We start from the raw sequence: 23901 nt of genomic DNA, 5'->3' as shown, positions 1-23901 counted from the left end.
CAGACCATATATAGACCAGTTCATGCTATCAACTTGCCTGTTGTGTCTTGCCCGCCCTCAGAGCAGCCGGGGCCTTCTTACCTGCTCCCGAACACTGAGGAATGTATGCCTCCCGGCCCAAGTCCTGGCTCCATGCCCACACAAACTGCAGAAGAAGGAGAATCTCCCGGCCCCAGCCCTGACTCCATGCCCAGGCAAACGGAGCAGCTAGACCCCTCCCCCTCCTCCACAGCATGTGACCCTGAGGAGGGTTTATTCCCAACAGCTGATTGGAGTAATCCTCGCATCAGAAGATTGGATAGGCGGAGGCAACAGAGGGAAGGGAGGGGCAGGCCTTAATGAGTGCTGAGTCATGGAGCCACACCCCATGGCCTATATAAAGGATCTACTTTCTGGCAGTCTCTGAGTCAGGCAAAAGTCGAACTTATCTTGCTGAAGTCACTTACTGGTCTCCTGCCTTCTCTGAGGACTTTGCTAGGACTTTGGGCAGAGCTGCAGAGGCACACCTGATTCGGATTTCCCTGACCCGGCCGTCAGCGGAGGAGTGGGACACGACATTGCCCTTGGCGTAATTTCCTATGAAAGGCTCGTCACAGTCTCTTATCTTCTAACTATAATTAAATTATTTAAAGTAATTAAACTTAATTACATCTAATGTTTATTTTCACAGAACTTAAAACACCTACAATTACTTAAAATATCTTTGCTATTGCTAGAAGTTGTTTTAATTCTCCATTGATAGAATAGTTTACATTGCATATTAGAATGTAGGTACCGTGCACGTTTTGTCGGGTGTTATTTCAAACACACAATTGAGTGATAAATACTGATAAAAATATTAACATTCTACATTAAAGCCAGAACCCATCAGATATTCTAGGTCTATATCTGCCTTCTGAGTTGCAAAGTATAAATTGTATAAAAATTCTGGTTATTCAGTAAAGATATCCAAATAGCTCCACTCTATTCAGATGACAGTAAAGCATAAAAAGAGATTAGGAAAGGATGTAAGTATCTCAAAGCATCTTTCAAATATCTGAAACGTTGAACATCAGGTTTTCGGTGTTGGAGGTGTAAAAATGTGAGGTTTCATTAACGCAAGGGATATGGCCATGTGTTCATTTGAAAATGGGACAGCTTGAGTTCTAGTCTTGAATTGGGCATGAAGCCAGCTGGCTGACCTTGGGCCAGGTCACATTCTCTGACATAGGAAGGAGGAAATGGCAACCCACTTCTCTAAAACTTGCCAAGAAAATTGCAGGGACTTGTCCAGGCAGTCTGAATGTTGCACATGATTGAACAAAAAGGAAAAAAAATAATGTACATATGTAGATTTTACTGGAAAATCTTCATATGATAAAAGATGTTATTGTGATGTTGTACTAAGCTTTAGAATCTGTTCGTCAGGAATTATGATTGTACCAAGAATGGAGGGTGACTAAAAGAATCATACTGAGAAATTGGAAACATTATTTCAGATATTGAGTGGTTGTCAGAAATGAATAAACAGAGTAAGCTGGAAGGGACCTTGGAGGTCTTTTAGTCCAGCCCCCCTGCTCAAGCAGGAGAACCTATACCATTTCAGATAATTGACTGTTCAGTCTCTTCTTAAAAACATTCAGCAATGGTGCACCCATGATTTCTGAAGGCAAGCTGTCCCACTGGTTAATTGTCCTGTTAGGAAGTTTCTCCTTAATTCCAGGTTGCTTCTCTTTTTAATTAGTTTCCAACCATTGTCCTGCCCTCTGGTGCTTTGGAGAATAATTTGATCCCAAAATGTGTGATCTGTTTTAGAAAATGTAGGATTTTCTACTGATCAAAGGATGCAGCTATGTGTTCCCATGGCAGAGATTTTGATATATTTTACAATAACATATTGTACTGATTATATTAGTGTGTTAGTAAATCAGTGCCTATTGATCAGAATTAAATGTAAGAATTTTTCCTTTTCATAATTGCATTTGAGCTTGCTTCTTTACTATTTTTTAAGTTTGAAGATTGTTTTGTTAATTCTGTATGTAAAGAATGTTAAATAAAAATTATCCAGAAAGGGGACAAGAATCTCTGGTGTGTTTACATAACAGGACGAGAGCCTAATCAAAGTAATTGATCACCTAATTCCTCCCATGACACATTGCCAGGCAAACTCAAGTAGCTCAGGGGGCTGGGACTTCTCCAGGTTGGCCACACACTTGGCCCTGGCTTTCAGCTGGCCCTTCATAATCAGCCTTCCACAAAATGGTTAAAATAAATCTTGTTCAGGTCAGCTTTTGAATTTTAATGCTATTATTGAGTTTTTCATCTGGGATTTTATCCATTGACCTGAGTTTGATAGTACAGATATTTTTGTGTTAAGACTTTTCATGCGAATTGGCTATAAACTGGCATCTTGGAAGATGTGCAGTATAAAAATGAATATCCTGCAATCAATAAACAGTAAATGTCGGTAGCCTCTCTAGATAATAGGCAGAAGAATGCCAGAAGCTTGAAAACAACTTGGAAGCACAGAACACCAAATCTGTCCACCACTCAGATGTTTTGTCAGTTTCTCTGTATCAAAATACTGATGTAAAACAACTTTTCTTATTGTGAAGAGCATACAGCATATTGTAGCATGTCAAGAGTGCTGAAATTACCGCTCTAAAGAAATCTATGTAGTCATCTACCTTATTCCAAGTTCCACAGAGTCAACTGATTTCCACAAGACATTCTTTTGGACACAAAATAAGCATTTATCCCTGCTTTTATTAAAAATGTGTTTATTATAATCAAACTGCTGCATTTTGGGAAATATGGTGTGCGTGATTGATAGGACACATGTGCAAAATAAATAATTGGCATAAATACATAAATAAAGTTCTCTGATGTTCACACCATGTAGGCCCCACAGCTGAACAGTCTGTCAGGTTCAAAACTTCAAGTGGGCAGCTTCTTTTTAAGCTGTTCAAGTCTGTACCAATTTGTGAGATCTCCTGCTGTACCCTGGATTGAAAAGCAGCCAAGAAATTGGAGCAAACAGGTCATTCACAGTTTCAGCAAAAAGGAGTCCCATTTGCTTAATTAGTGTAACAGTTATATTACCCAACATGTTCCTTCATAGCTTCAAGTGCTTTGCAATAACACTAAAAGCCTGAATCAATCCAGATATTTTAAGGCTGAACATTCAAATCTCACCATTAACTCCAAATTTGGAGTTCTTCTCTACCAATACTAGAGGACAAGCAATTGGCACTCTAGCCAACTAGAGTGGCTCAAGCATTTTTGTTTAGAACTATATTATAGCTGGCACAAGAAGCTGTTTATCTGCTTTCACAGTAGAGAAGTCGGCCATGCCACAACTGCTTCCTTGCATAAGCCTTTTCTTCTCTAGATAGCCACACCCAATTCACAGCTTTGGTCCATGAGTCAGAGCCAAGTGAAGCTTGGGTAGTAACGCAACTCCCAGCGGTGCAATGCCAGTTTCCTGAGCAGACGATGGTAGTGTTGCAAGGACTTGAGACAACACAAGTAAAGCCACCAATTTCTATATTTTACTCCTCTTTCCATCAGGCTCTGGTACACCACTTTCCATACCAAATATCTGCTATCAGGCATTAGACCAAAAGCCTAGAAACCATCATTAAAAAAATATTTGTACTTTCCTTACCCTGTATATAGTGTCTGGAGCGTAATTTCTCCTTCCTTTCTACCCAGTGACACCATGTGCATAACCAATTGTGCAATGATTGCACAGACATAAAACTTAAGGCATTTATCCCTATACCATTTGTGTGTGAACTGAAGCATTCACATCAAACCATTTTTTTTTTAAAACAAGAAACACAATGATGCAAGGGATCCAGAAGTGGATGAATCCTGAGGAGTGGTTCGGAGCTACATGTGTGCAGATTTGAAGTTTTCCTTTCTAGAAAATTAGACATCGGAATGCTTTCAACTGCGGATGCCTAGAGTTTGCCATCCTTTATGCTATTAACGTATCCTTCCTTGGAGTAAAGGGGTGTTCCAGTGAGACTATTCCACTTGCAGCCTTAAGCATCTGCTCGCTGTAGCAGTAGTTTGAGAATATACTTGAGCCGACGTTGAAGTTCTGGTGAACAGCCCAGTTCTGCAATGCTGCTCAGCTTGTAAGTATAGGAATTCCTATCACAGTTTATGTAAGTAAGGAGGCAGGAGTGGTCAGGTTTGCTGAAGATCACCTTGGTATGATCGTTGTAAAAGTTCACCTATAAAAAAAGAAAGCACAATCCCTTTCTTAATACTCATCACTGATGGCTATTTAAGGATCTAGCACAGGGCTGTGGGCCGGATGTGTCACATGCTGGCCATGGCCACGCCCAGTTTAGGGAAGGAGGGGGGGAAATCACGAAACATCACATGACGCCCCAAGTTTAACACCCCTGGTCTAGCATTTTTTTTATTCTCCACTTTTATGTTGCATGCATCTAGATTAAGCACAAATAACTCTTCTTCAATTATAGAGTACTGTAAGCAATGTTCCATAAACATGAAACATTTTTGAAATCTTAGATCTGCTTTTTGGTGGGATTACCTTTTTTATTTTAGATGTGGATTAAACATATAAGCATTTTTTTAGACTTACTATATTTCACTTCCTGCTGAAAACTGGCAGGAAATTGAACAGCTACTATTTAGCGGCTTCCTAATAAATTCTGGCCGTATGATCTTTGTGGTTATGGAGACTGTAAAGAATATGCATGCCACACCCCTAGTTAGCACATTTGCTAGGACACTATGAGACTTTGACTGAGGTTTCTTCCTCTGTTCCCTTCAGTTAAAAAACTGGAAGGAAGCAAAATGCAGAAGTTGAACTGAAGGGCTAAAAACTAGCTATACAGAAATGGGCCTACAGGTATCAAATGTTAAATGTTAAATTACTATAACAAATATATATGCACTTATATCCTGCACCTTTTCTCCAAGTATAATAAGGTAGCAAATATGAGTTTATTGTACCTATTCTACTCTCAAAGCAATATATAGGAAACCTCCTCATAGGCAACCCTTTCCATTGCATAGCCTTGTATTTTCATGAGGAGGATAGAGCATTAGGTATATTCACCACCTTGCATTATTTATAGAAATAGTAAATGCAAGAAATAAAAGCCTTCAAAAGGTAAGCTACGTTTGGCATAGTATCTTCCTGTTAATAATAATATTTCTCATGTCAGTTAACATGAAGTAGCCTTGGAAGTGTTTGGCATGAGAAGTCTGTCTATAATTCTCTTAAGTAGACAAGGTCACCGGTCATAAATGCTTTTACATAAGGGACTTATTGCATTACACACCTGTAAAGTTCCATTGCTGAAGAGCATCAGTAAAGCCTGATTAGTCTTCACCCACTGTAGGAGCAGCAGAGGCAGCTGTCCAGCCTCTTCTATGCTGGGCAAATCTCCACCCTTTGAAAGAGGACAGAAAAGTTAGAAAAATGGACAAAAGAACAATCAATTCCTAACATTTCTCCTCAGTCTATTCTCAGCATTCCCACCCAGATGATAATAAGTAATTCCTCAGCTTCCACTGCAAAACAATAGCTCAGGTACATCAATACTAGAAACCATATTTAAGAAAAAGACAAGTTAGCAAAAATTCCCTGCATTCTGCAGAATTTTAGCTAAAGCTTCATTACGCATGTGGGAATAGGCATAGCCAGAAGGATAAGGCATAGCATCTGAGTACAGCTCAGACAATGGGACCTGCTGATCAAAGAGAAAAAAGGGAGAGAGGGAGGATTTAACTATTCTCTATGAAAGTCTTATGAAAGATGCCTATCAACTTCTAGATGAATTTGTTAGAAAGTCAGCAATTCCTTCCACATTCAGAAACCATCACAGCATAAACATAAATGTTTATGCTCAATGTCAACCGCTCCAGTAGAGCAGGGCTGTCATTGCAGAAAACATGATTTCTGTAACAGAATTGTATATACTTGGAATGCATTACCTGACTCTGTAGTTTCTTCTCATAACCCCAAAGGCTTTATTCAAAAACTGTCCACGGTTGACCTCACCACTTTCCTAAGAGGACTCTAAGGGGCGTGCATAAGAGCACATACGTGCCTACCGTTCCTGTCCTACTGTTTCTTCCCCTATGTATATATATGTTTTTAGTACCTCGTTTCTCCTCATATATATGTTCATATATTATATAACCCTTTATGCAACGCTTGTATATATATACTGTTATATTGTTATGACGAATAAATAAATAAATAAAATAAATAAATAAATAAACATACATGACATCTCACCTTCATGAGATGCTCCTCCATGTATGAAGCAAAGTACTGCAGAATCCCCATCTGTTCCTGTAGCTGTTCGGGAATTGCTGAAGTCAGGAAGGTGAAGCGTTTGCTATTTGTCAGGTTGTAATGCACTTTCCTGAAAGGCAAGAGAAGGTAGTTAGCTCTACTAGCCAGAAGCACTTTGGATATATTATGATGTACAAACTATCTACATATGGTAGAATGAAATGGAGAGGTATCTCCTTATTTTTATTTTATTTTATTTTATTGGCCATTCAACAATTTAGCATTGGTAATATCAACAATCCTGCCACATGACATGGGAGTGGAAGTGCATAGCTCCTAAAGAAGATTTCTAATATAGTGATAAATATTAAAATGTGTTTTAAAACTGCACATCAAGTCTTCTAGAGCAAGGCCAGCAACTGGGCCATGCAAACAAGCAAAGCCCCATCTGTGGGATGCAGGTAGCATGATAAACCACACTCCCTCTGATCCGTGGAAAAATCTTTCTACATAGAGCTGGTCCCTGGTGCCCAAAAGGTTGGGGGCCACCATTTTAGAGCAGGGCTGTCAAACTGTCACGTGCCAGCCACACCCACGCCCGGTTTAGCAAAGGGGGAAAAAAGTCATCTGTCACGTGATGACGCAAGTTTGACACCCCTGTTCTAGAGCAGGGGTCTCCAACCTTGGCAACTTTAAGCCTGGAGGACTTCAACTCCCAGAATTCCCCAGATTCTGGGAGTTGAAATCCTGTAGGCTTAAAGTTGCCAAGGTTGGAGACCCCTGTTCTAGAGCATCCCAAGGGGGAAAAAAGGCAGACACAAATTGTTGAGCTACTTTAAACAGAAAATGTCACTTTCCCTTTGTTATGATCTCCTTGCTCATGTCCGCAGTCATCCATTATTTTATTGCCTGTTCTACCCAGTGATTATCATTCGGCCAATAAGGCTGAGCAATAGGTTTTCCACTGTAGTGCAGAGCTGATCGAAGTGCTTTACCAGATCCATATCCCTTCCTCACCAGCTCTTCAATCAATCAATTTCTTCCACTTACTTCCAGTCAGCCGAGAGAGACATGTGAGTTCCATCATTGAAGAGGACACCAATGCTGTGGTTGGAGAGCTGGTAACCAAATCCGTACTTGTTGGAATAATCCACCCACTTGCTCACCCAAACAAAATGTTCATGGCAAGCCAGGGAAGCAGGGTTCGTCTCAGCTGGACAATGAACAAAGATACTCATTAATTTAGGAGAAATAGTTCGTATTAGATCAAATAATACTCTTTAAAGACAGTCAACATAGAAAGGAGCAAACTAAGATGGCTCCTCTTCCTCTTTGCCAACATCAGCCTCTAAATATGGAGGATGAATATGTGGAGCAAGAACTATTCTTTATTTATGAAGAATCACTCTCTTCCAATTCACGACCAAGTGTGAAAAGCCATTTGCACATTCAGCAGGGAAAGCTCAAGTACAGACCTCTATATGATTTAGTTTCCTTTACAAAGTTCAAATCCTTTGTAATGAGTGTTTCAGCTCACATGGAAGCCTTTGCATGCAAACCAAGGCTTCCTTAAGGGCAGTTCCAGCTGACACAAATATAACTGGAAAAACAGGGTTCATCCTAGCTGTTTACATGGTCCCTTTTAATCTTGAATAGGATCACAATTTTCCAGGTTTCTAAATCATAGTGAGAGACCCAAAGGTAAAAATAATTGCCCAGTTTCTCTCCCACTACAAATGGAGGGGGGCGATATGGATTATTAAAATATGCTGTTCTCCATTCCCCCTCCTAGTGAATAGATCATCACAACATGGACATTAATATTAAAAAGGACTGGGAGAGGGAAAAGTGTTCAGAGGCTACAATATAGAGCTTTGTACCTCCTGTGCTTTATCCTGTTATTAACTTTCAGGAGAGCAGCTCTTTCCACATGGTCCACCAACTTATTCTGGATTTCTGAATTAATACTCTTTACTTACCTGATGGCATAATAGAAAGACAATTCTTCAGGAGCACAACAGCAGATTCAAAAAGAGCTGATGCTGTGACACAGTCTTCAAAAACTAGACAAAAAAAATAATGACACCAGATTATTCCAGTTTCTATGGAGCAAGTTTAAGGAGATTCTCATTTGCGAAGCTAAAAATCTGAATATATATGTTAGGGAAATTCATTTTTATTAGAAGATGATGTAAAATTGCAATCTCTGGTTCACCAAATTAGCAAAATTGATTAGGTTGAACCTCTTAAAGCTATACCAATACCTTTTGCTGTTCCCCACCAGACCATGGGGTCCATCTGGCTAAGATGGCCCCCACTCTGCTGTTGTTGTTTGGAAGAGCCGTGGAGATCCAGGGCCCTTGGCAAGGGAGAACAAGACCCGCTCACTTTGATCCTTCTGGCCTGCCGTACTTGCCATCTTTTATTTTTATTTTTCCTGTTTCAGTGGTTTTATTCTAATTTGATTGCCGCAATCCACCCAGAGTCCTTGAAGTCAGGCCCCATACAAGTTTAATAAATTGTTGGCCAGAAAGTCAGCCAGATGATTAGACTGAATTTGGCATTTTTATGCACCTATTGAGTCATTCCCAAATACCTGGAGTAGGCAGATGTTGTTTGATTGTGCTAAAAAGGTATCATCTTTAAGCTGTTCCAAGCAAAGCTGCCTTTTACCATTGACTGATGGTGATTTTGTCAATGAGAATGGTGTTCAGATGTCAGTCCAGATGTTTTGGGATAGTACCAATAGCAAGAGGTGCCTTGAGTACAATCTTTGCTTTCTTTTGGTACAATCATTCTACAACTATTGTAGGTCTTTGTATTTAGTGATATTTTTCTCTATTTCTTTCTCTTCTATTCTGCTGTCTCAAGGTATTGTCATGTCCATTGCCAAACTTTTTTTAATCTTTCTTAATAGTCGTTATGTTTGGGGTGCTATATGGCAGTGTTGGTCAGTTTAAATTTTAAGGCCCCAGAGCAATTTAGCGCTTTTATTTTCTATTATTTTGTCTATTTTATGGCCCTACCAGTTCTTACTTGCACGTAAATAGTATTTCTTCCAGATATTCCAATGCACCATCGTTGGTACTTTGTCATGCCACTGATCGTGATCAATCTGTGCAATTTTCTTCAGCGGCTAACTAGGTGGTCCACTTCAGCTTCTTTGCAGAAGTGGCCTTTAGTGTCTGTGGCTATCTTCTCAGGACTGGTTTTGTATGCATTTTGTATGCTCTTAAGACTTGGTCTTGTGCAGCCAGAATTAGCCCCTGAATCTGTTCCTTCAACTTTCCTGCCCTTAGCCATTTCTAGGTCTTGTTGTTACCTTCTTGCCATTTTTTTTTCTTTCTGTACCGGCCATGTAATGGTTTGCCTTGTCATGTCTCTTTTCTATCCTTCACTTGGTCTTTTCTTGTAGGCCAGTTTGGTTTCTTCAGCATTTAGTAAGCCTTCATGATGAAATAGCTCCAGTGCATCTTCTTCACTGTTCTTCAGATATTCTTCCAATAACCTTTTTCTTCTTCAAATGTGTACTTGCAACATTCCATACCTATGTATGTTCCTTGATAAATATTACCCTTTATCTAAGAAAGGCCAGGAATAAGTTTTGGTTCTGCTATTGGACTGACAGCTATTGTGAATTTCCAATGTTATGAGGTCATCTGTTCAAATTACAATCCTGTTCTCAGGTATTTGCAATTCCACTGCTTGTCTGTGGAGATTCTCAGTCATCGAAGTCATAGTTGTCCCAAAGGTGCTTTTTCAAGAGGCAACTGGACTTTGTTTTTCTTTGAAGACGTTTCGCTTCTCATCCAAGAAGCTTCTTCAGCTCTACTGCTGCTAGTAAAGTCCTTACTGGATTTAATCCACTTAACCAACATTGTATAAGTTCAAAAATAGCTACTTCATTGGGTGAATATATTCTGAACATCACCATATCCTATTGGAGATGATGGTAATTCTCACCTTCACAGCTACTAGCTGTTGTCCCACGAATGGATCTGAAGATGGACTTCTGTGAACCCTCTTCAGCTAGGGTCTCTGCAGGGCTAGAGCTAGGACTCTGACCATTCACAGGAGTGATCTTAAAAAAAAATCCAGAGTCATTTTAGTCTATATCCTTCTATCCAGCCGATCTTTTATTTCTTAATTTCAATGTATACCATTAATCTTTCTATCTTCCCCTTATGAAAGGGCCATGTGATCAACAAAGTTCCTAAAGTTAACTTACTTCATTTCCATCCACTGTTTTGTGACTTATTTGCCTACAAATAGAAGTCTTTACAAGGCCCGATACCAGCTTAGAGATGTCATCTTTCTCTTCAGAAGAAGCCTTCTTAACTGTGGGGGGGAAAAATTCAGAAGAGTTATATAACAGACAATCCTATAAGTGACAAAATGAGTTCAAGAAGGGTAATATCGATAGGCCATTGTGTTAAAACCAGAAAACTACATTCAGCTTGACCACAATCCTATCCAAAAGATGATAATATAGGAATGATATAGTTGATAATATAGCCAAATTTACAGCTCCCTTGTCCATTATTTATATCTCAAATATCATATAATAAATTGTAAATAACTTGCCTGTTGCCAATTCTAATAATTCCAAAATTTCCCAGACAGGCAAAGGCAACACCCAAACCAATTAAAATTAAATATTCTCTGATAATTTGTCCAAGACATGTAACCAAAAGACCACAAACTAACTGGATAGGATAGGCATGCTACTACTTTTTGTCCAATACAGTTATAGGACTTTAGGAAATATGTCATACATTAGGTCACATTGCAGAACTCACCTCTGCACTTTCTTTTTCTAAAGAGTGTCTTTGTGACCTTTACCAATAGGCTCTTAGCAGGGTTGGGGGGGCTCAATTCAGGCGCCATCATGCAGCTGCTGGGTGGGAGCTTATCAGGTGTGTATGCCTAGAAAGTTAAAAGTATTAGTAAAATTAAACTAAACGTAAGAGCAGAAAGCATTCATTATATTACATTTTCCTTGCTTTTTCAGAACTCTCTTATACAGGTATGAGATGGGACCATTTTCATCAAATGTTCCACAGTCATGGGTTTTAGAATTCTGCAGAGGTTCTGATTTAAGAGGCAAGAATGTAACGATCAGGTTGTTCAGAAAACAAAAGCCAGAGCAAAGAGCAGTCATGTGAGCGCAAGTGTTAATTAGAAGCAGGATGTAATTATCTAAATTACAATCCAGGCAAGATTCCAGGAGCTCACACCCTTAGTAATAGGGGCAGTGATGTTCTTGCACTGCTAGGGCCCCAATGATGGCTTTACCTGAAAACATCACCTCTAGAAGGGCAGTATCCAAACAAAAGATGGAGATACAACTACCAATGGATTAGATTTTGTAACAGCCCAGTTTGTGATCCTGGCATTACTGCGCCAAAGTTAAAATAGTGCACTTTTGAAAGGACTGCCACTCACCTTCGTGAAGAACTCGTGGTCCAAGATTTCTTCCAACGTGAAGCGTTCCTCTGGATTACGTTTCAGGATGCCAGCGAGAAGGTTTTTGGCTGATACAGAAAGGAAAGGTGGAAGCGTATATACAACATATTTGATACACCGGTAGGTCTCCTTGAGATCTGAAGTCTCAAAAGGCGGGTTTCCACATAGTAAAGTGTACCTAAGGTGTGGGAGGGCGAGAAAGAAGAGGGCAAATGATGATAAGGAGATTGAAGGATACCACTTCTCTGCAGTCAGCACTGGCAGGCTCTCTATTAGCACTTGACTCAGCAGCAACCATGGAGGAAGTTGATGTTAGACAACACCCAGCTTAAGTTTTCTCTGTAATCAAGCTCATGAGACATTGCTATTCCTCCAAGTGCCTGCAGACCGGAGGCACATCCGGCTGGCAGATGACAGGGCTCCTCCATGTGATCAGAGCTAAGAATCTCTTAGGAACTAAACTTTTCTGGAATGAATCTGAGCTGAAGCACAGGGAGTTCTCCCCTTAAGTGGCTTCTCAGTGAAGATCCCTCTCCCCTTTCTCAGCATTTAGAAGTGCATTTTCCATATGTGCTGTGTAAACAGGAAACTGTGGGTAACCAAAGCAAAGCAATCTAAAGGCTCAGACTATTTTTCAAGATGCTCCGGAAAACTGCTGAATACCACCTGAGAGTTAAACAGTTACCCTGTACGCTGCAGAAAAGCCACTTTTTTCCATTTGTTTTGAAGAAATTAAAAAAGCAGATCACTGAAGTTTAACGACCGCACTGTTTTGAGTTTTTAAAACACATGGAACGCACATAGTTTAAACTCTGCAATCTACACACAGTCTAAATAATCACCTGAGCTTTTTCTTGAGGCTAATTTTTATAGACTGCAGGAACAATGAAACTAGATTGTTATGGAGACCTGCTATATTTGGCATCAACAAGGGAAAGTCATCATTTAATGCCCTTTGTCATCAACTCCTTTTAATGCCCTCAAGGAAACATTTTTTGGAGAACCATTTGTCTGAAATAGTATATGGCCCAATTGAGCAGGAGGTTGGACTAGAAGACCTCCATGGTCTCTTCCAACCCTATTATTCTGTTACATTTCATCAGAACACTGTTTGTCATAAACATACGGAAGGGGTGTCCCAAAGGTACTTTTTCAAGAGGCAACTGGACTTTCTGGTTTGTTTTTTTAAGGCATTTTGCTTCTCATCCAAGAAGCTTCTTCAACTCTTCCACAGAAGGAGTATTAAGGTTTGTAGAAACCAAGAGAGAATTAAAATGGGCCTCATGCAAGTTACTGCCTCCATGAAGTCCATTTTGACTTGGACTTACATGGTACTCAAGGAAGTGATTGATTTATCTATCCCATTATATATATTATATATCCCATTGCCAGCTATTTGTCAAAGCTTGGGGAAGACTCAAATAATGCTATTTTGTGATTACTTTGCCGTTTCCCCATAATACTCTGCTGAAACTGGATTTAATGGCTAGAATTTGGCATTCTTCTATATTCTATTCATTTTACTAGAATTTTTATTCAGGTTCTTGGATCAATCTAACCTTTGGCCTAACTTCAGTACTTCTAAGCGTCAAAACAACAGATCTTTAAGTGATGTTATATATACATGTACATGTAATGCTTGCTATTTTATTTACCCATATGAAAGAGCAGAGCTCTACAAAAGCCACGCTGCAGAAGCAAATAATCAATCATAAAATTTAAAGTCTAGACTTACATGACACAACCCAAAGACCATACATCTGATTCTGGTCCATGTCCTTGTCGCACCAGTACTTCTGGAGCAAGGTAATTTGGAGTACCACAGATAGTCCTGGAGGACAAAAGTACACAGGATGAGACAATGAACTGAGCCTAACATTTCTGCAACTCCGTTTCATGCCTTCTATTCAACTTGACAAAATATTTATTATGCCAAGGGACAACTTTTCCCAATTTAGTATCCTTCATGTGGTCAGGCTAACTAGAATTTTCAGCTAGTACTTAAGGGTATACATTTAGGTGGTAACGAAAGGCAATGATCCTGCTGCTGCCACCACATAGTAGGTCCAGTAAATAGGACTGAAGTGTTCCCCCCCTCCCCAAAAATCCCAACAAAATAGCCTCTCAAATTAGGCAGCTATTTGTTAAACGTAAGTTGTCAATACCAGGAAGAAGCACAGTTCCAGTAAATCAAAAATGAGCCTTTTAAGAAAAATATATATATATAACCAAACTATTTTTTTATTTTGCAGTCCCACTACTGCTAGGGGTGATTTTTTAAAAAGCTATAATACAACTTGATCCATTCACTGTTAGCTCTTAGGAGAAATTAAACTTTTCATCAAGGGTGCCAGAAAACAAAACACGTCTTGCCATTTTTATTTTGTCATTTCTTTTATTCCGCAGCTGGGCTTCAGAAACCTTCCTTCTTCCAGCCACTTCATAAGTCATACGAGCACATTGCCTTGTTCTACGAACAGGACACGCAAGAAGCTTTTTCACAACTTCCCAATGAGGAAGTATGAGCCTTCTGCACCTAACAACCTGGGCTAGTAGAACTGACACTGCTTTCCCATTAATACTCATTTCTGATCGGTACGATTGCCAACTCCAACTGTCAACATTTGCACGAAGCGTAACACAATATAAGCTTACCCATTGTTTCCCTCTATGGAGCAAACCACAAGGTCTCAGCCTTAGACATATTACTACAGACACCACATTGTTTCTTCGGTGACCAAGTTCCAGGCTGATGCAAAGGAGTCTGTTTCAAGTCCCTTGGCCCCTGCTGCACTCAGATTCTTCCCCTCCCCCCAAAACGCAGCTGCAAAGAATGAAGCATCAGGACAATAAAGCTCTGTAAAAGGAGATCCTTCACCCTTACTTAGAATAAAGACCGCATTAGCGATGGCAGCACAAGAACATAGTCCCAAAGAAATACGGCAGGGACTGACAACATGGGCCTGCAAACAGTAATGTTTGCATTGGTCCATCCCTTCTAATTTTTCTAACCCACCATAGACTCCTTTGAAAAAAAATGGAATTTAGAACTTCCACTAAAAATCTCCTGATTTTCAGTTGTGCGGGGTGTGTGTGTGTGTGTGTGTGTGTGTAGAGAAGGGTTAGGCAACTGGGAGATATTATGCAATACAGCAAAGGCCTGAGAATTTGCTGATGCCCGGCATAAAAATGTTGAACCACTTACTTTTTTCTCTGGTCTGCGGGCTCCTGGCGAGCAGCCAAACCAAAGTCACCAACTTTCAGTTCCATATTTTCATTGATGAAAAAGTTACCTGTGGCAGACATATTGGTTATTTGCTTAGTTTTTATTACCTATTTCCTGCCTTTCTACCTCAATTTGACAATACAAAAATATTCTCAGAGTTCATACCTCCCTGCCTCTAGGGCCAGAAGTTACTAATCCTATATACATTACATGCCATGTAAATAAAAATTTTTAAACTGAGTACATTTAGCATTTAGAATCCCAGTTTTTGCTTTTTTTTTTAACAGAAGATTTTAGCATGCAAATTTAGAGAGATTATACTGGGTCTCCTTAAGGCAATCTCATTCTCGAAACAAGTACTGTAGTTAACATGTTAGATATATATTTTTGGCACAACTTATTTTACTCATGAGTAAGAGAGCAGCTGTGTTGTACATACCCAACTTGAGGTCTCTGTGTAAAATGCCCTTAAGGTGGAGGTACTTCAAAGCAGAGATTATTTGTTTGAGGTAATACCGAACTTCTGGCTCCAGGAGGGTATGGCGGGACTTCCAGATATGTGCCAAAGACTAGAACAAGACATAATTAATTTATAAAGAGGCTACAAGCAGACTGCTATTTGGCGCACTGTTCATAACTCAAGTTCAAATCCCTACTCTTCCATGAAATTCAGGAGTAAATGTGAGCTAGTTATTAATCTAATCTAATCTGCTCCACAATTCTTCAATTTGTGAAAACTTTAAGCCATACTGGAGGTTGGTGGAGAAAAAGAACTATAAATACATGGGACATAGACATGACTGTCACAGTTACCCATGAGCCTCATGACCAGTAAAGGCAATAGAAAGGACTTCTCCTCAATCCTTTACATATCAGGCATGGACAAACTTGGGTACAATAGATTTTATTATACTGTAACATCTTATCCACCTTATTGGTTATGCCAGCTAGAGATGATAGGTACTGAGTACATTAATGTCTCGGTGTCCATATGCTGCTCTTCCAAGTTCTAATATTTTCCCATTCAAAGTCAGTCTAAAGTGTTCTAATTCAAATATGTTTCCATTTGATCCTAAACCCTCCTCCACATTCCCATCTAATCTTCTTAATGAAGTTATGATGTATCTACAAGTTTTTCTAACTTTTTTCTCAGCCTCCAAATAAAATCCGTGCAATACTTCCATGTCCACTTTCCAAAATTCAAGATACTCAAGCGACTAGAAATTTTATCTTGTGGGTACACTGAAATATGTTAAAATGTATATGAACTGCACGAATGAAAATTAAGAAGGTTCACCAAAGAAATTTTCAAATCTTAATAACCATTTCTAGCACAGATCATTCTTTTTCTCTTAAGTAATGGCATGAATTCTGATATCTACAAACATTATTTCAACAAGTAATCCTCGCTGGACAGTTTAATACCCACTCTGATGTACCCCAGAGCAACTGAAGCCATTAAGATGCCAAAAATTGACATTGTTTATATAAAATTAAGGTGCAAATAAGGAACAAGTAACTAAAATAGAACAAGTGCTACTTTTGGTAGTCCTAATGTTTATACTGAAAATACTTCTATGACAGATTCTTACAAAGGACGTTTTTATAACTCTAAGAATACTTTCAAAGCAGATATGAATTTAGGAAGGCAAGCAGGAAGCATCAAAGTGCCAAGTTGCGATACACACCTTCAGTATTGGTAAGCAACCTAAAAGTGAACATCTTTACTAACAACATTGTGAACCAAGTTTAACCAAAATGGACCCTACAAGATGATAGCAGCAAATCATTGTTCCAGAGAGGGCATAACCTATAAACTATAACTATATGATCCATAGTAACCACAGTGCTTTAAAGCACAGTGCTTTAAAGTATTTTTGTTCCAACTGGTCATGTGCTAGCAGCCCTAGTTTCATTGCTCAGCAGAGAGCTTCCTAAGACTTTGATGAAACATGCTTCAGGGAACACATGAGGTTCAGAGACAGAATGTAACTTAGTACTCACTTTCCTACTACAATGCTCAAGGAAAATATAAATGTTATCTGCATCTTCAAAATGATGTGAGAACTTCACGATATGTTTGTGATGCAAATCTTGGTGTAGTTCAATTTCATTAATGATCTGAAAGAGTCACCAGAAAGATTACAGTTCAGAACCAACATCTAGCACAAATTGATCACTTCACTTATTCTCAGCCTGCTCAGGCCTCAGTCACATACCTTCTCACGTTGGTGTGGTTTAGCCACTCTGCTGTGAGGAATAACTTTCACGGCATATGTTGTGTTGCTTGAGAGGTCAATTGCTTCATAGCATCTTGCAAATCCGCCCTGCCAATCAAAAAGCAGAAATTACCTATGTATGCTGCAGGACAGGGTGGATTTGATTTAAATCATGATTTAAATCTCTAGTAAAAAGGCTTGATTGAAATCAACTTGATTTAAATCGTAATTTTTAAAGAGCAACTGTCATCTCTGCTACTCCTCTGACCCGCTGTTGCAGAATATACAGCCCATTTCATGCTGAATAAACTAAATTATTTATGTATCTTAAACAGAAAACTATCTTTGGATAGATTTTTACTCCAAAAGCATTTTATTAAAATAAATTTGATAAAAAATTTAAAAATCCAATTTAAATTTAAAAAATCTGATTTTTTTAAAAAAAATCATCAATTTTTAATCTACCCCGCTGCAGAAACTTCCCATTTTCCCATGATGCACAAGTAAATTATTGGAATTATTCATAACACCCACATTATACTGAATATAATATTCTGAACATAAGCCTGTAGTCAAGGTTCTTGGCCATTCTTACATTTTTAAAAAACTTCCTGCCCCACCACCTCCCTTGCCCTATGCCAATTTGCAAAATTAGCCAATGGGCCATTGTTAGAGAGAGAGAGAGATGGAAAGACAGAGAAATGTAGATCTGCATGTCTGGTCTCCAGTAAAAAATTGAGAGAGGCATAACAGGCAAGAATATTCTTTGTCAAACAGATTAATGTCCATAATAGCCTATTTATAACGTAGCAGCTTTTCTCAGACCTTCTGCTTTTTGTGACAGCACTGAGCAATAATAAACAGACCTAAAACTCCAAGATAAATACCTTGTCAAAAGCACAGTGCAAATGGTATGAGTACATAATTGCATAAATAGGATGAGGTCACCTAGATATATCTGGGCCGTATTTAATGTCAAACTCTGTGATAGAAAGATGAAAATGTGTCCACATCTTTTGCCCATATTTGTCTCATTGTACCTATGACTCAAATGCGTAACGGAGTTAAATCAGTTGGAGATAAGGACAGTTCAGGAATCATATCCTGGCTTATGGTCATTCAAATTTTAACCACAAAACAATTACTTATAAACAGTAAATACAATGGTTACGAAACCTAGAAATTGAATCCTATGATAAATAGTTAAAATAACTTGGATTACTTGGCTTGGAGAAAAGATAGTCTTCCTTAGATACTGTATCCAAAAAAGAAATTTAATTTTTAGAAAGTTATTGGTGGCAGCTTGCTGACAGTAAAATAGTATGTTTCAGAAGATAATATGCTTCTTGGAAGGCATTCAACAGAAGTGGATGGCTAGAGATACTATCGATGCTGATTCTCACACGAGGCCTAAATTATCCAGCTCTTGTTCCAAATGTTAAAACAACATGCTTGATGTGCTGACTACACAATCAAATATTTCATTGCTTCTAATGTTAGTCAGAAATGTGGGGGTACAAATTTGATAAATTTGATCCAGCAATTTGAAATATACTATTCTTTCTTTGTTATGTATTTTTTTAGCATATAGTTTTGCCTATGGCTTTGGAGCTTTATATTCACACCTTTGGGTTTCACTTTACTTACTGATAGGTGTTTTTTTTTCAACAGAGAAAGGCTAAGCCCTGTTTATATGACACCCAAAACAAAATTACTCTCTAGACAAGTTTTTCAAGCAGCGTAGAAAGTACAAGCTTGGCTGCCCTATACTCCTTTGTTTGAAATAGCTTCACACCTAAACAACATTTTGGCCAAGGCAAACCAGTTTCTCTGCACCAGAGAATCCTGGCTTGGGTATTTTCTTTACAGAAGCAATTTAGGCTAGTATCATCAAAATTCCCAATTGATAGCAATAAGAAAACAAGTATTTCCACATGCTGCCACATTCAATGCAAAAGATTGTTTTTCTTGATATTAAACAAAAACATCACCATAGGCAATGAACAGACATGTTGCTTTGTATAATGTAGAGCAAACACAACCAAAAATTGCACCCCTTCTATCAAAATATGATCAGTTTTCCTGGCAGAGACTTCCAGCATAAATGCTGCTATTTTCTCCAACCCATTCAGAAAGCTAGTTATGTATTTTGCTCAACAAGTATGCCAATTTTGTATGACCAAAAAAGAAAAAATATTTTAATCAAAATATTCTTGCTCTTGTATTTTGAGAAACTCTCTGTATCCAATAATATATAACTCAGCAGCATCTACTTAAATAATAGCCTTATGGCATCTTAAATATAACAAGTGCCTTTTTATTGTGTAAAGTCCTATGGATCACAGTGTGCTTCATGCGATGCATGGACTATTGTCACAAAAATAGAGTACATTATCATTCTGTTAGGATGAAAATACAGAAATAGCCATTGTCAAAACAGTGGAAAAATGTGACAGAGACCTATTTGTATTGATCACCCATTCCTATGATATCCACTTCTAGGTACATCTTTTAAAAATTAAATAAATGCATGCTTCCACGAGTTATGCCAAAAACTTTGTAGTGTAAGAACAGATAAAGGAAACATACAAAAAAACTCTTTGCTTAATCTTGGAATTCATCTTTAGTTCTATTTTCATATGGTCATATTGCTTCTTTATTGCTTCATGAACATTAAAAGACAGCTATCTGTTTCTAAAGAAAACACTTGCAAAGCCTCAAAATACTAGCAAATTATAGAGTGGGTTCACGCATGGCACTAAATCAGTGATTTATTTTAAAAAAAACATGGCTTGGTGGAGAATGTCATAGTCACATTATGAGTATAGAATTCCACAGCCTCCACTAGCAAGCACTGCAGCCTTGTTCAACGTGATGCTCTTAAATACATTGAAAATTAGTTGCTAACATTACCAGCCAGCTGAATTTTGTCATACTAGCTATAAATCACAAGGCTTGCAGTCCAATGCAATTGGAGAATAAACATACTGGACTGCCTTCAGATTCAAGCTATTCCTATTGAGTAACTTGATATACCTGTCTGAGCATGAAAGAGTCATGTGAGGATACAGTCCTCCAAATGCCTTTGGCATTTACGCCCCACCTTTGCTCTGGGATGCTCTGGGTAGCTTATAATGAGATAACCCTCAGAAGTCTGAGGATTAGGCTAAGCTCATAATAATTCAAAAAACTCCATATAAGCACAATTCAGATCAAGGCCACCCAGTCCCAAGTCCAATTTCTGTGGCAGCTATTTTTTTTTTACCAGAATTCATAAACCATTAAGTTGGGGAGATGATCAGCATATAAATTAATAAATAAAAAATAAAAATTGGAGGCCTGGTAGGTGAAACACATAATATATCTGAAGAATTCTAAACCCAGAAATTTTAGATATCAAAGCTGAACTGAGTTTTCAGTCTTCATAACCCAGAACTCCACTAGCACCCAACCACCTTCTAATTACACTGTATTAAATCACATGTGTTTTGCTAGTTTTATTCTATTGTTGTGATCACTTATATTACTGTTCCTTAACCATGGTTTATTAAATAAGCCACAGTTGGTTAATTGACACAACCCTAAACCATAAGTCATGAAAACTACTAGAAGGTGGCCACTGGGACACCAACTGGCTAGTTTCTGCTGATCCCTACAGTCAGCCAAGAGAGAAATTCTCTGCCAAGGTCAGTCTTCACAAACCCCGAAGAAACATAGTTGCATTAAAATTTGCTTGCTCACAATTAAATCCAATTTTCCAGCATCAACAAGCCAACCACAAGAATTGATTCACATAGAACCATAAGCTAGAGTTAGAATTCATTGTCTTGTGAAGGCAGCCCATAGCGTACAAATCCTTTTCGCAGTCACCAAACTATCTGCAGAATGGAGAGACAAACTATCGTCTATCTCGCGTGTAACAAATACGACTAGCAAACCAACACAGGCCCGGATTTCTTTAAAAGGATCCTCTTAAGAAAGAATTGGACTCTAATAATGGGGAATCTGACGCTTTTAAGGGAAGGAGAAGAGGGAGAAGAACGCATAGGTGGTTCTTGCCGGCGGCAGAAGAACCAGATCATGTAAGATCCCACGCCACTCAATGGGGAAGAGCACAGCAGGAGTCGTGCCCAGACAGGCCTGTCTCGGACCAATCGAAATTTTGCTGGGAAGGAAGAGAAGAGCCTCAATCGGGACGAGACAAAAACCCAGGCTAGAAGAAGGGAAGCCTTTTGCTCCCCCATCACAAAAACAATCCTCAAGTATCACACTTACTCTCACGTTCACTCATTCCCAGCATAAACCAGAATAAAGTACTCCTTAAAATCCATTCTCCTAGTCGTGAACGCGGCTCATTCAGCTCTTTCCGCGCGTCCAGAACAGAAGCCAGCTTGGCTCATCCCTCGGACACGGACTGCAGAGCGGCCGAGGAGTCGCGGTCGCTCCCTCCAGCGAAACCCTTCCTACCCGTTGCAAATGCACCGCACGTACCTTGCCGAGCAGACGGCCTTTGTTGTAGGATCTGCCCGTGACTGGGTCGCTAATAATTCGGGTGGGTTCGGCCGGTTTAGATGTCTCTATACGGGTGGATTTAGGCGTCTCGATCGCGGGAAACGAAGGTTTGTACAGATCCGAGGCCATAACGTGGTCATTGAAAGGATGAGAAGGGGGGAAACAAACGGGCTCCATGATAGCCCGGCTCCTTCAGTCCCTGGGAGGACGGGAAGAAGTCGTCGGCCCGCGTCCCGGCGCCTTCTCCCGAGCGCTCACAAAGACACGTGCCGCGCCGGCAAAGGAAGTTTCATCTACTCTTTCTGCGCCTACAGTCAGGGAATCCCGGTACTTTTATCAATGAGTGAGTCTGACGTCATCGAATAGGAAACCCCACCCGCTAAACTAGAGGGCGGGAATTAGCCCTTAAAGAACCCGTCACCTCTCTTGAAACAAAAGAGAGATGCAAAATATTCCATCCGTCCTCTGGAAGAGCCAAAAAAAAAAAAAAAAAGGGGGGTGGGGAGAAAAAACAAACCGGAAAACTGCATCGACGGAAACTAGAGATAAAATTTAGAAGTGGTGCTTGCAGCCGCTGGGGAAAGTTGCTAGATTAACATCTGGGGTTTCTGCTCAAATATATACCGGTAGATATATTTATTTATTTATTTTATTTATTATTTAAATTTTTATACCGCCCTTCTCCCGAGGGACTCAGGGCGGTTTACAGCCAGATAAAATGACAGTACTATTACAAAATAAATACTATTAAAATACCACTAAAAAACTTATTCAAATTGGCCGCAATTAAAATTTAGCAAATAATAAAACCCATTAAAACCCATTCAAAACCCATTAAAACCCTTAAAACCCACAATTTAAAAACTAATCCAGTCCTGCGCAGATGAACAAATAAGTTTTAAGCTCGCGACGGAAGGTTCGGAGGTCCGGAAGTTGACGAAGTCCTGGGGGGAGTTCGTTCCAGAGGGCGGGAGCCCCCACAGAGAAGGCCCTTCCCCTGGGTGTCGCCAGACGACACTGTCTCGCTGACGGCACCCTGAGGAGTCCCTCTCTGTGAGAGCGCACGGGACGGTGAGAGGTATCCGGTAGCAGTAGGCGGTCCCGTAAGTAACCCGGCCCTATGCCATGGAGCGCTTTGAAGATGTTCACCAGAACCTTGAAGCGCACCCGGAAGGCCACAGGCAGCCAGTGCAGTCTGCGCAGGATAGGTGTCACACGGGAGCCACGAGGGCTCCCTCTATCACCAGCAGCTGCATTCTGGACTAACTGAAGCCTCCGGATGCTCTTCAAGGGGAGCCCCATGTAGAGAGCATTGCAGTAATCCAGGCGAGGCGTCACGAGGCGTGGTGACCGTGCACAGGGCATCCCGGTCTAGAAAGGGGCGCAACTGGCGCACCAGGCGAACCTGGTAAAAAGCTCTCCTGGAGGCGGCCGTCAAGTGATCTTCAAAAGACAGCCGTTCATCCAGGAGGACGCCCAGGTTGGGCACCCGTTCCATCGGGGCCAATGACTCGCCCCCGACAGTCAGCCGAGGACTCAGCTGACTGTACCGAGATGCCGGCATCCACAGCCACTCTGTCTTGGAGGATTGAGCCTGAGCCTGTTTCTCCCCATCCAGACCCGTCGGCTTCCAAGCACCGGGACAACACTTGATAACCGTTGGGGTGGCCCGGTGTGAAAAGTACAGCTGGGTGTCATCAGCGTACAGCTGGTACCTCACACGAAGCCACTGATGATCTCACCCAGCGGCTTCATATAGATGTTGAACAGAAGGCGAGAGGATCGACCCCTGCGGCACCCACAAGTGAGGTGTCTCGGGCCGACCTCTGCCCCCTGTCAACACCGTCTGCGACCGATCGGAGAGATAGGAGGAGAACCACCGATAAACGGTGCCTCCACTCCCAATCCCTCCAACCGACGCAGCAGGATACCATGGTCGATGGTATCAAAAGCCGCTGAGAGGTCTAATAGGACCAGGGCAGAGGAGCATCCCCTATCCCTGGCCCTCCAGAGATCATCCACCAACGCGACCAAAGCCGTCTCAGTGCTGTAACCGGGCGGAAGCCGGACTGGAGCAGGTCTAGATAGACAGTTTCATCCAGGTGCAAGGAAACTGATATGCCACCATACTCTCTACAACCTTCGCCACGAAGGAAGGTTGGAGACCGGACGATAATTACCTAAAACAGCGGGTCCAGGAAGGCTTCTTG

The 23901-nt window shown here is 40.2% G+C and overlaps 1 protein-coding gene across 1 annotated transcript; it reads right to left on the bottom strand.

Moving 5' to 3' along the window:
* Positions 1 to 2742: 2742 nt before the first annotated feature.
* On the bottom strand, positions 2743 to 21988 carry PLK3 (polo like kinase 3). Its single transcript, XM_058178912.1, has 15 exons — positions 21671 to 21988; positions 17180 to 17287; positions 16965 to 17081; positions 15400 to 15529; positions 14940 to 15027; positions 13470 to 13565; positions 11714 to 11912; positions 11068 to 11194; positions 10497 to 10606; positions 10232 to 10349; positions 8248 to 8331; positions 7319 to 7481; positions 6269 to 6398; positions 5307 to 5417; positions 2743 to 4223 (listed from the first exon to the last, which is right to left on the bottom strand). Exons 1-15 carry the CDS (start codon positions 21866 to 21868, stop codon positions 4029 to 4031), a joined length of 1974 nt encoding a protein of 657 aa, XP_058034895.1. The 5' UTR covers positions 21869 to 21988; the 3' UTR covers positions 2743 to 4028.
* Between the last annotated feature and the right edge of the window lie 1913 nt (positions 21989 to 23901).

This window comes from Ahaetulla prasina, chromosome 3, assembly GCF_028640845.1.
Source record: "Ahaetulla prasina isolate Xishuangbanna chromosome 3, ASM2864084v1, whole genome shotgun sequence".
Classification (NCBI taxonomy): Eukaryota; Metazoa; Chordata; class Lepidosauria; order Squamata; family Colubridae; genus Ahaetulla; species Ahaetulla prasina.
The sequence above is the reverse complement of the archived record's forward strand: the minus strand, read 5'-3'. Positions and strand labels throughout refer to the sequence as shown.